The sequence below is a fragment of the Melospiza georgiana genome, chromosome 1 (assembly GCF_028018845.1).
Source record: "Melospiza georgiana isolate bMelGeo1 chromosome 1, bMelGeo1.pri, whole genome shotgun sequence".
Taxonomy (NCBI): Eukaryota; Metazoa; Chordata; class Aves; order Passeriformes; family Passerellidae; genus Melospiza; species Melospiza georgiana.
Window position 1 is genome coordinate 55265239 of NC_080430.1, and position 12933 is coordinate 55278171.

The 12933-nt window shown below is 36.6% G+C and overlaps 1 protein-coding gene across 1 annotated transcript in view; it reads left to right on the forward strand.

Moving 5' to 3' along the window:
- GOLGA4 (golgin A4) overlaps positions 1 to 8591 on the forward strand; it is a 72626-nt gene extending 64035 nt beyond the window's left edge. Inside the window, 3 exon segments of the mRNA XM_058035359.1 lie at positions 1539 to 1642; positions 3258 to 3344; positions 7857 to 8591. Coding sequence (XP_057891342.1) covers positions 1539 to 1642; positions 3258 to 3344; positions 7857 to 7877 — 212 coding nt within the window. The 3' untranslated portion in view covers positions 7878 to 8591.
- The last annotated feature ends 4342 nt before the right edge of the window (positions 8592 to 12933 follow it).

Genomic DNA, 12933 nt, shown 5'->3' on the forward strand with positions numbered 1-12933 from the left:
TCTCTTCAGTACATGACCCAAGAGTGTCCAGTAGACAGGGGCAGAGATGGGCACACACACAGCAGGGCACAGATGGGGACAGAAGGTCCCAGGATGAGCTGGGACACATCCCTTGGGCCCTTGGCAGGAGATGGTGGGGGTCCCAGGAGGCTGGTCCCAGACACCCAAGGCCTGTGAGCAGCCCCAGAACTCAGGCAGAAGTAGACTTGTGCTGTTCCTGTGCTGTCCTTTAGACAGTGGTGGTTGGACACTTTGGAGATAGAGTATGGGCTTATGGACCTTCTCTCTGGTGGTATACTGTTCTTCTCAGACTCTTTTAATGTAAAATTAATTAAGAAAAATGCACAGGGAAATGAACCGGTATTGCTTACCTCCAAAAGATTTGCAGCTGTTTAGTTGAGGAGTATGTACTGCATGAGACAGAGGGCTCAAGCATTGAGCCTTGCTAATGTTAGAGATGTGGGGTTTTGCCATCCTGTGCAGACCCATCTTAGCTGGATGAACTCAGAGGACTTTCAAGAATCACGTCACATTTGCTTTTTGCAAATTTGTGCAAATGGTCAAATTATCTCAGGATGATCTGCATCTTTCATCCCCTCAGAAGGTCCATGCCTCCTTCCCTCAAGGTGACTGAGCCAATGATGGGACATGGTTGTGGGTATTTAGCGCCTTCTGCTAGTGCAGGGCTGGGAAGAAATGTGATCAAGGATTTCCTCAGCATGTACTGATAGGGAGAGGAGCAGGAAACACACTTCATCTAGAAGGGACCAACATCAGTTTCATAATCCAGCTATGTGACAACTTCAGGGCTGATGAAAAGGTAAAATATGTCTTTAAGGACACTGTCCAAATGCCTCTTTGACACTGATAAACAAGCATCAACCACCTCTCCAAGAGGTCTGTTGCAGAGTTTAACACTCTTTTGGCAAAGAAGTGTTTCCTCTCATCAAGTCTGAGCTCCCCATGATAGATGAACCATTTTCCATGTGTACTGGCACTGGGTACCAGGGAGAGGAGAAGGCAGTACCTGCCTACCACCGTCTCCTCAGGAAGCTGTAGAGAGCACTGAGGTCACCCCTTAGCCTCCATCTCTCCAAATTAGACAAACCCAGTCTCCTCAGCTGCTTCTCAGAGGACATGCCTGTCAGCACCTTATCCAGAGGTAGCCTCTGGGTGTGTTCATGTACCTTCCCATTCTTTTTAAATGGTGGGGCCCTGAACAGCACACAGTACTCAAGGTGAGGCTGCACCAATGCTAAATAGGATGGGATAATCACCTCTTTTGACCAACTGATGATGCTGTGTTTGATGCACTCCAGGATGAGGTTTGCCCTCTTGGCTGCCAAGGGCACATACACTGGTGACTCCTGTTGCACCTCCTGCCATCCAGCACCCCCAAATGCTTTTCTGAAGGGCTGCAGTTACTCCATCTAAGGTGCAGAATACAGCATTTGTTCTTGTTTGGTTTTGTGCCATTAGTGAAACTTGGATTCGGATGAATGACTCTCAGAATAAATATTCTCTTTTCATTTACACAGATGGAAACCTTCACCATACTGACGTTTCCCTATTTGAGGAACCCACTGAGTTTGAATACTTGAGGAAAGTGCTCTTTGAATATATGATGGGTCGTGAGACAAAGGTATGGAAATTTGTATATGCTGACAGGTGATCTTGGTGTATGATGTGAACTATCATGTATTTTTGATTTGTTATATGCTGTTTATTTCTGACAATAAAGTATTCAATAGGCTTTCACATTTTTTTCCCAAAGAGACATGAGTCATAACTTCAAGACTTCATCAGCCTGCCAAGATGAGTGGTACGTGGAGGGAGTTTTCACATCTCTCACCACTGTACCTATCAAGACAAAATCCATTATGGGTAGATACAGTTTATCAGTAAAAGTCTGTTTGTCAGTCAAACTTTATGTAAAATGAAAGCTGGTATGCAGAATATAAGCAAAAATGATCTTTTGATGTAGTCTTGACACAGACATGGTAACTTACAGTTGGATTAAATAACAATTTGTTAGTAGCTGTGTTACCAGCTGAAGATGGTGAAATACCTCTTCAGTAGTTGCTTAAAGATGTTTCATAGTATTCCCGAATCTGTATACCTTAGATGTTATTAATTCACTCTTAAAAGTAGTGAAAAGCTGGACATTAGACTTCCTGATTTCATATGCTGGTTTCCTTTCATTCATTAGATGTGTTTCTGGAGGACACTGAGCTTAGTGTTTGCTCTCTTCAGGATTATCTCACATAATCATTATGGATAAGTCTTAAGAACTGGTTTCATCCTGCTACATGAACTGGAAAACCATGAACTTTTTAAAGTATGCTTGTAAAGCATTACTGTGCTTTCCACCACTGCCCCCAACACAGTTCTTAAGTTAAAAGATCTGTAAATTTATCTTCTCAGTACAGATGTTCCTTTCTCTCAACTTTTTTGTTCCTGGACAAGAAGAGACATTTTTTTAATCTAACTCTGCCTTGTAAGGTCATTTTGGTGGCCCTTCTCTGTGCATGATCTCCTTTACTAGTGCAAATATCTATCCCTTGTCTCAAAGGTGATTTAGTAGTGGAATTGTTATATCTCTGGACATGCTTCCTCTTTTTTGAACAGAGTTCAAATGAATCTGTGCAAATTATCTAGGATGCCAGTTATGCATCTTAGTAAATGATACTGGAATGCAATCAAGACATTAATGAATGCACTGGTTTGTCTACAGTATTGGAGACATAAGAGAAATGTGGAGGTTAATGTGGATCTAAGAGTCAGGAATTAGTGACTGTTATTGTGGGTAATTAACCACATTCTTTGTAAACTGCTTTACCAAGGTGTGTATGTCTATTTGCTGAGAGGTTTTACTGTCTTGCCCTCCAATCCAACTTTATTATTTGCCTCTTGCTTGGCAGGATATCTGCAACAAGATTGACAGATTGCTTTTTCTAGGCATGCACTTTATCTAGTATGCTGTCTTATCAATGGACTCTATCGTTTGAGCATAGATGCCATAGAACTTAAATCACACTACAGTAGCTGAAGTTTGTGACAATGTGCAAAAATTGTTTTCATATAATTCACATCATGCATATACAATGTGAAACAAATAGTTATATCTTACTGATTTCACTGTTTTCCACTGACATTAATAAAATAGTATCCAGTATTACTAAATTAAATTAATTTTAAAATATTACGGACATCTTTGTGGATGTGGAATTATGTATGGATAACCTATATCTCTTTAGACAATGGCCAAGGTTATAACAACAGTGCTGAAGTTCCCAGCAGATCAGACTCAGAAGATACTAGAACGAGAAGATGCTCGACCAGTGGTAAGTTACGGAAGTAATTCAATTTTATGCAAGAGGAGTAGGTTCCAAGAATAAGGAATTAGAAAATTTTTATGTCTTCTTTTCTTTGTGTCCACATTCAAGTGGACTCCTTTTCTCCTTCCTTTACTTTTCTTCAGTGGAATATCAAATTCCAACTCTAGGTTTGAATTTATAGCGAGTGAGAAAAAAAGTAAGCATGTTTTCTTTACTAGTATTTTTCCTCAGTTAAGACATATTTCTAATAGCGATGGATACAATAGGACCAAAACAAGTTTAAGCATCACTACTAATCTGTGGATGAATTTTCTAAATTAAAAAAGTAATCTGACATATCAAATATATATATATCTATATAAGTATGTGTAATGTATTAAAATTAATGCTTCCTAAATTGAGAAGTTTTTGTGGAGTCATACCAGTTTTTATGAAAAATATATCAAGAAACATTATCAGCCGTGAGATGAAATTTCTGGCAAAAACAACAGGCATTTTGCTTGTAGAATAGAAAGTTGATTATCTCAATCACCTGAGATATGTGTTTGAAGTACGAAGTGTACAATTTTATCTTAAGTGGGTATCCTAACATGCTTGGGGTTTTGATTAGGTTTTGGGGGTTTTTGTGTGATCCTGCTTTATTTTTGTATTGAAAAAACATGAAAATATGTTAGTTTTCTCTGGGTCAGGACAGGTCAAAAATAAGAGTCGTAAACAGTTTGGTGTTGTTTTTTTTCCCCGTTTTTTTTGACATTTGCTTAGTATTTAGTAGTTGACCTATTTACTAGAAAGGTGAAATTGGCTTTGAGAAACAGACAAGGAGGTAAAATTATTTAAGCATAAGCATTTCTTTGGTATTAATTTTACTGTTTTATGTATAGGAGCTACTTTTAATTAAAATAAAAACAGCAGTAATAGTCTCCTCTACATTGTATTTGGAATCAACACTGTGAACCCTCTCTTTGTGGGTTAGTGAAATATTTAGGAATTAAAATGAGAGGAAGAATTGCATTCTGTTTCTCTCACTGACCTTGCATATATATTTATTTTGTACTTGCAAATACAGAATAAAATAAAAATATTAATAATTTCATTTCATTTCTAGATACATTAAAGTCTTGTTGATTCACTAAAAATTTTTAAAAGTCTGTACTTTCATCTTGAAGTATCACATTTGAGGAAAATGTTAAATACTTTAACATCTTCCTGTACACTTAGTATGTTTGAGGGCCTTGCAATCTTAAATATTTTAAATACTTTTAGAGGATAAAAAATATTGATTATACTGCAACTCCAGTAAGTATCATGTATTCAAAGCATTATTTTCTCTCTCTGACATTAAAATAGAAAGCTGAGACTGTTTTGTTTTTTGTTTTGTTTTGTTTTGTTTTGTTTTTTGTTTTGTTTTGTTTTGATAAGCCAGAGTAATATTTAGGAAAGATTTTGAGAAAAGAGAGATGGGCCTTGTTTTGCAGCCTCTTCAGCTTTTTGATATTTAAACCTGTTCTTTCTACAACAGACATTTACAACTTCTGATACAAAATAAAAATTTAACTTGAATTCATCCAACAAATTTTCATCCTTGGTATTAAATTTTGTCTAAAATGAGAGATTTTTTTGTACGCTACAAGTGCTTTGATTTGTTAACTATATTTTTGTTTAAAGAGCTCTTGGGTTTCACATGGCAGTCCCTTCTTGGCTGATATGTGGCCTATGAATTCTCTCCAAATCCACAAAGAGACTGAGTTATACATCTAATGGAAACTCAAATATTAGGGCATATTATGAAGGAAGAAGTATTTTTTCCTTTACTTTCAACGTTATATGTTTGTTTGCTGAAGCACAAATTATTCTGGGGATGAGTCTTCCATAATTCTGTTTAGAACTAAAAAGTTAGAGATGTCTTTATAAATTATACTATCAAGAAATATGCTTGCTTTCTTTTAGTTTTTATTTATTGACTGACATGCCACTAATGTTTCTCCATACTTAATATTGGACTGATACCAGTATATGAAAATATCCAGTGTTTAGCTCTCAGGAGCAATGAAGTTCTGAACTACAGCATAAATGTGCATTTTAACTTAGAGCTTTTAGTTTATTGCTAAAGCACCTGTAAGTAATTTTGATGTGTAAATTATTAACTTACTGTGCTACTAGAGTAAGTGTGTGGTACTAAAGTATCTGTGAGTAATTTTATACCCTCTTAGTGAGCATATATTTAACAAGTTTCTGAAAACTTGTAGCAGTTCCTGGTTAATAAATATATACTAGATCAATGTAATCTTCAGTAATCTGGCTTTTACTGTGTTGATGTTGTGATCTAACTGCAGCAATCTCATCCATAGATGTCCACAGAGTTCTTATTTGTTAACACTACATAACGCTATCAGTCAAATAGTCCAATAAGCTCTTTTCTTCCTGGCTTTGTAGTTTGCCTCACCTCGCAGTGGTATCTTTTGAATATGCCACCAGTCTGTGCTTAGCTAGCGTGTGGGTGAGTGAAGTATAATACATTCTTGTTTTATGTAAAATGAAATCTGTATTATGCAATTAAAGGTTCTTCTGCTTTTTTTTTCTTGCCTGCTTTCCTTCATTAAAGAACGAATTTTGGTTGTATATGCGTATGATAATTTTTGTTTTCCTCCTAATCATGTCTTGTTTTACAAAGCTGAGTTTGAAAATGGTAAATACTGATTCAAAACCGATATTTTTGAGTGATCCTAATCCTAAGTACAATTTCCAATGTTGATTGAGCCACAAAAATCTTAGTAGTAGAAATAAAATCAGATTTTAAATCAATTAATATGTAATATTGAATTTTATTGCACTTGGCTTTGTGTTATATTTATTCATTTTTTAAGTTCCTTTTTTGAATAGGCAAACAAATCAGATTTGTGGGAGACATACTGTACTGCTTGAAATGAATTATTACATCTTGTAAATATGAAAATGCATTATCTTTAAAAAGATGAATATTCTCTGCAGAGGGATTAGGATATAATTGGGTTTAAACATTAGTACCTTTCTGAATCACAGCTTTGGTTTGATATCAAGAGACGCTAAAGCAGAGAGATGGCGGAGAACAATTAGGGGAGCTTTATGCTCTTAGTTTGTTTCTTTCTTCAAGTTTTGTTACGTTACTTCAATTATGAATCTCCAGTGCTAGTTATAGCATTACAAGAATGGAAGAGCTGACATAGGCCTGAATATGCAAGTTGCATCAGACTAGCCTAGCTAAACAAGCAACACACATGCAAAAGCTGGTTGAGAGAGGACTGAACTATGGAACAACACAGGAAAAAACTTCCTGCAGTGGCTGATAAAGATTATGATTTGAATCCCTAGTGGTGTATGATACTTAAAATCTGCAGATGAATTCTATAGAATATGGTCAGTTCAATTTTTTTTCCCTCCTTTGCAACTGGAAAGCTTTGCACAGTTGCCAGGAGTTGATTCAGTATATGTGAAGCAGTTGCTGTCTCTTGGATGAAATGCATTTGTTGGCCTCCATCACTGTCAGAGCAAAATTAATTAACTTAGGCTACTGCCATTGCCATTTACCATTTACCACATTGCAGTTGACAGGTTATCTTTCTCTCCTGCTGTCATGCGAACACAGCCTTCAACACAAAATAATACCTCTTTAAAAGGAAAAAAAATTGTTTCTCTAATAGTCAAGGTTTCTACTTTGTGTTTTTTCCATCTTTGAATAAAATAGTGAATGTACTTTATTGCACTTAAAATGTAGTAGAGCTTGGACTGTTTGCCAACATCCTTCATCAGTTCTGACAAAATCAGCAACTGTTATCTCTATCCCTTTGTTGAAAAGAATTGAATTGTAGATACTGATGGAACAAAGCTATTTACAACACTATAGCAGAATAGGTTTCAGAAGATATGTTTGAAACTTACATTCTCGTCCTGCTGTCTGTGTAAAAAATGCAGACATTCTGAGCTGCCTTTGAAACATATTGTTGATACTGACCTTACTGTGAGAAATTATTGGTTACACTTCCATAACATCAGCTAACGTATATGTAAACTGTTCGTACTTCATTATTAGATTGTAGTTGCCAACTTAATCTCAAGTATTTTTGTCACATACTCTTGCATGTATATAACTTAGACATTAAGGGGGATGCTGACTTCATTGTGAAGGCAGTTGTAGAGGAGGCTGTGTGCTGGGTCCAAAATTCTGCATCATCATTTCAGTTTTGATGATAAGCCTTATGCAAGAGAGTCCAAATTTTTTTTTGTTTGGATTAATATGCAGTGATGTGGTAGACTATTTCCAGTGAGACTGCTGACCATTTTGCTACACCTTGTTTTGTTTTCATCAGTTTCTCAACTGTTTTGCAGGTATCGGAATGGAATTGCTTGCTCAAATAGTTTGGCAGTTTGATTTATTGAAACTCTTCCGTCTTATGATTATATTAATAAACAATGCAATTATTTTAATATTAAGGGCTTCTAAGTTGTTCTCAATAATGTAACATTTGATTTCATTTCTTCTAGTTGTGGCTACGACCATCTTGAAGATATGACCTGATGAGAATGTTTCATGACATTGCTGCTTAAAAATAAGTTTATATCTCTGCTGCCTCTTGAGAAGGGACAAGAAGAAAAGCTATTATTCAAGGTCACAAACAGAACAGCAAGAACCAAAACTCACCACCACCTTTGGACTGTGAATATAATCTACTGCCTTGGCAGAAATGCTAATCAGGGGTTATTTGGTTATTTCTCTTCTATTGAATACTGTCTTCTATTTTGTGTTAAAGGTTATTTTTTTAAAGGAGAGAAAAGACTTTATCATAGGAAAGAATTACCTGCTACTGTATCTCTATACAGGTTTTACTGAGTGTTTTCTAAAGTTGAAATAAATGATTTGTTTCTTCTATTTATTTTTTTTATTTTTGATTGAATTGTGCAATACATTTTGGATGGATAGCAATTGAGGTGATTTTTCTGATGAACTAGACACTCTTGTTGACTATTTTCTCCTGATTTGATCTTGATTGTGTGCTAGAAAGTCACTTCTATATGCTTTTGCCTACAATAAATCCAAATTGCAGTACCTCGTTTGTTTACTCCTAGCTTTTGTACTTATATTTTCTAAAGAAAAGGTGTGTTCCTGTAAATTGTAAATAGTTACTACATAACTATAACTGTATCATACACTGATCTGTGACTGTTGACAGCACGAATATGAATAGAGCTGAGATGAAATAAAGTTTATTTACTGTATAATTTTGGAACAACCTTGGTATGATTTTTCTTTTAAAGGACACACCAGTTTTGTTCATACTCCTGTTGGAGACATTGTTAACTGAGATATTTCCAGGCTGAAATCACTCTCATGAGAACAACTATTCAAGTACATTAAACTGTTAGTCAGTGGAGACACTGAAGTTTCCAAGGGGTCACAACATGCAAAACAGATATATGGTGGGCTGAAAAGCTAGCACAAGAATGTAGCAAATAGAGAAGCTTGATTTGTGAAAGTTCTGAATGATCACAGAATTACAGTCTGGTTTGGGTTTGAAGGGACCTTAAAGATCATCTAGTTGCCATGGGCAGGGATAGGTTTCACTGCACCAGGTTGCTCAGAGCCCTCTCCAGCCTGGTTTAGGAATGGGGCATTTACAACTTTTCTGGGCAACATGTTCCGGTGTCTCACCATGCCCACAATAAAGAGTTTCTTCCTAACAGCTGATCTAAATTTCTCCTCTTTCAGTTTAGAACCAATCCCCTTTGTTCTGTCACTATCTGCCTGTGTAAAACCGTGTTCTCAAAGGCTGCAATGAGGTCGTCTGGCAACCTTTATTTCTCCAGATGAACAACCCCAACTCTCTCAGAACTCTCTCAGCCTGCCTTCATAGCAGAGCTGCTCCAGCCCACTGAGCATCTTTGTGGCCTCCTCTGGACCCACTCCAAGAGATTCATGTTTTTTCTTGTGCTGAGGACCCCAGACCTGGGCACAGCACTGCAGGTGGGGTCTCATGAGAGAGTAGAAGGGGACAATCACCTACCTTGACCTGTTGCAAATCTTCTTTTGCTACAGCCTAGGATACCATTGGCCTCCTGGGCTGTGAGTGCACATTGCCAGGTCATGACCAGCTTTTCATTCACCAGCACCTCCAAATTGTTCTCCAGAGGACTTTTCTCAATGATTTCTTCTCCCAGTGTTCTCCTGGACTCATTGAAGTTGCTCCTGACTAACGTTGTAGGACTTTGCACTTGGACTTGTTAAATCTCATGAGGTTTTTATGGGCGCACTTTTCAGGTTTGTCCAGGTGCCCCTGCATGGCATCCCTTCCTTGTGCCAGCTGCACCACTCAGCTTTATCAACTGTTGCGCTGTGTCCGTCCAGCCATTTCCTTGTCCACTGAACAGTCCACCCTTTAAACCTGTGTCTTTCCAATCTGGAGATAAGGATACGAGAGACTATGTCAAAGGCTTTACAGATGTCTAGATAGATTACATTGGTTGGTCTTTGCAGTCATTCCATCAGAGAAGTCCACCATGATGGAAAATGATGTATTTTTGTTCTTTTAAATGATTCCTGTCTGATGTTTTTGGCATGTAAGTTGTGATCCTCTGAAGTGATACACAAGTATGCATAAATTTAACCTTTAGCTACTATGATACTTAGGTTATCAATAACTAACACCTATCATGTATGTTAGTTGGCCAAGATAGTTCAGGGTGATCAGTCCTCCATGAATATAATTTTTAACAAGTATTTGAGAGGCAGCAGTCTGCAACATATGAATGAAGCATGGTCCCCAGTTGTGGTATAACCAGAAACATTTATTAAAAGTGTATATAGCTTTTAAAATATTTTCACTATCAGGTTAGAGTAGTGTGAGCCTGGATAGCCAATAGTGTATCTGTTCATATGTCTGCTAACCAATGGTAAACATGATCAAGTTCCTAATAGTAACATCAGCCTTTTTTCCCTAAAACAAGTACTTGTGTAACAATTTCTTCTGCAAACGACTGTACTTCTGCTACTTACATTTTAGGAACTTTGTTACATCTCTCCTGCCTTGACTGAATTGCATTCTTTGTTCTCTTATTACAAGTTCTCTTTGTTTCATTATTCCACAGCAGTCTAAGTTCCTCACCTCTGAACATAAGGGATAGGATTTTTATTTTTTTAGTTGTTATTTAAGGTTTAAAGGGACATGGGTTGATTCTATAATTAAGTACCAAGAGTTGCATCTTTATTTCCCACTGCCTCGTGTCTGACAAAACTTGAAGTTTTATGCTTATTTATCATTACTAGCTTCTGGGAGGTTTAGGGGAAAGGGGTTAAACTTTGTCCTTTTATCAAACATCAAATGCATCAAATTTGTTTTAAAGATCAATATTCTTTGTAAGTGTTTCCAATGTAAGTCCTTCTCTCTCCTTCTGTTGTGTAGCAGAAAGGCATCCTTCAGGCTGTGAGAGCAGCAACCTCAACTGGACTTGACATGAGTAAGTTTGGCTCTGAAAAAGCCTGTTCCTCTCATAGTTGGCTGAGGATTTGTGGGATTTTGCAATTGCTATCATTACAGCAGTGTAAAACATAGATTTGAGTTTCAGTTTTCTGTGTAAGCTGTATGTTGTCTTAGGCTTTGGGAACTTCACTGCAGTCGTCTATTACTTTGACAGCAAGTATTACTGTGCTCTCCTACAGTTCTCTTGTCCTCACAGATAAGTTATTTTTCACATTTTCTGGTTTTGTTATTTTCCCTTTCCATGAAAGAAACTAGTTATGAACTGTACTTTGTCAAGTGTGACCTAAGTGCAGTGGAACAAACTGACATAGCCATACAACATTGCATGGACTAAATAATATTTTCCCTTAAGCAACCTTAATAAAGAATTCAAAGGGGATTATAGAGTTATTGTTTTTTTAAAAACTAAAATCAGGTAACCACTACCCAAATTCACATTTTGAAAAAGTTAAATGTTTGGGGTGTTTTTTCACACACACATATATATATATATTTCTTTAGGCTGAAGTTTTAACTGCTTCTAGATTTTCTTAAATGATAATATGTAAATAAGACATTGCTTTGGATAAAGTTAAGGTGAACGCATGAAAGTGGGTGCTTTGTTTTAAGTAATGTTTTTTTCTTCTTGTTGGAGTGTCAAATGGTGCTAGTAGTGCCAATCAAAGATTGGGCTGCCTTTCTAGCAAAGGTTAGAGGATGTTAAATTCATTCAGACATGACTGTTAGAAGATGCATCTGCAAGAGAATGTGTTTGGATCATCTCATATTGAACCATGCCTTAGTCTTATGTGCAATATATATGATATTTGTAATTTTATGAACTTATATACATGTGCCAGAAAATGTGTAGATCTGTTTATAGAGATAAGAGTTAAAATGGTTATCAAGCATCCTCTAGTGTTCTAAGGATTAAACATTGTTAATTTAGATTAAAAATACTAGGGATTTTATTCATGTATTATTTCACTGCCTAGGCTGATATTTATTGGCAACATACTATTTCAAACTTTTTTATAAACATTATCTATAAATCCATCCAACTTCTAGTTCTGCCATTCATAGTACCTCTTTCTGTGATCTGTACTAAAATTTATTTATTCTCCCATGTGGTATGTGGCTCTTTCCCCTGAAATGAGTATTTCAGCCTCTGTAAACTGGAATGAATACTGAGAAGTTCGGTTTGGTTTGATTTTTGTAATTGAAACTCTTGCATAAATCCTGTTGTCCTTCTATGTGTGCTACGGAAGATACTTATTTTTCCCTCTGTAGGGTTTGTTAAATTAAGAAACTTATTTTTCATTTGCTGTTTCAAGAAAAAACAGGTCTTTTGTGAAGTCATTACAGCTTTGTTATGGCCATCAATATGAGCAGAAGCCTAGCAGCCTCTCAACTATGTGGGGAATATCCAGACCAAGCAATGGTGTAGCTGTTCATAGATGCTGGTTCTCAACACCACTACCAGTGTGGGATTTTCAAACTCTCTTTGGTTGTGTATATTCATTACATGGAAAATTAGAAATGATAAAACAGAAGTAATGGTTGTGTATGTTCATTATATGGAAAATTAGAAGTGATAGAACAGAAGTAAGCAGTAAGTTGCATGTTCTTCTGCATTGTGTCTATCCATGCTCTAGCAGTTGCTACCTTTTATTTTCTTTCTCAGGCTTTCATTTACACTGATTCTAGTCTTCCTCTGTTAACACTGAGTTAGTTTCCTGTATGCACTAGAGTAATTTCAAAGGCACATTGATTGACTTAAAGGAAGTACATCCCTGGAGATTTCTTTTGTTGTAGAACAGTGGCAGCCATTATTTCCTGCAGTTGCCACATGACATATCAGAGAAGAAATATTTAAGCTTATGGTAATTACATATTATTTTATGGCTGTGCTAGCACATCATGGAACAGCAATGGATGGTAATGGAGCTAAGTGTAGTGCAGGAATCTGCTGTGACACATGGCTTGCATCTCTTGGTTGCAACTTTCAGAGCCGTCCAGGTTACCTGGTGGCCATTAGGCAAATATTAGCTGTTTTCTAATTAGTTGAAAGTCACTTTGATTTAGCAGGTGACTTTTCAAAATGGAGA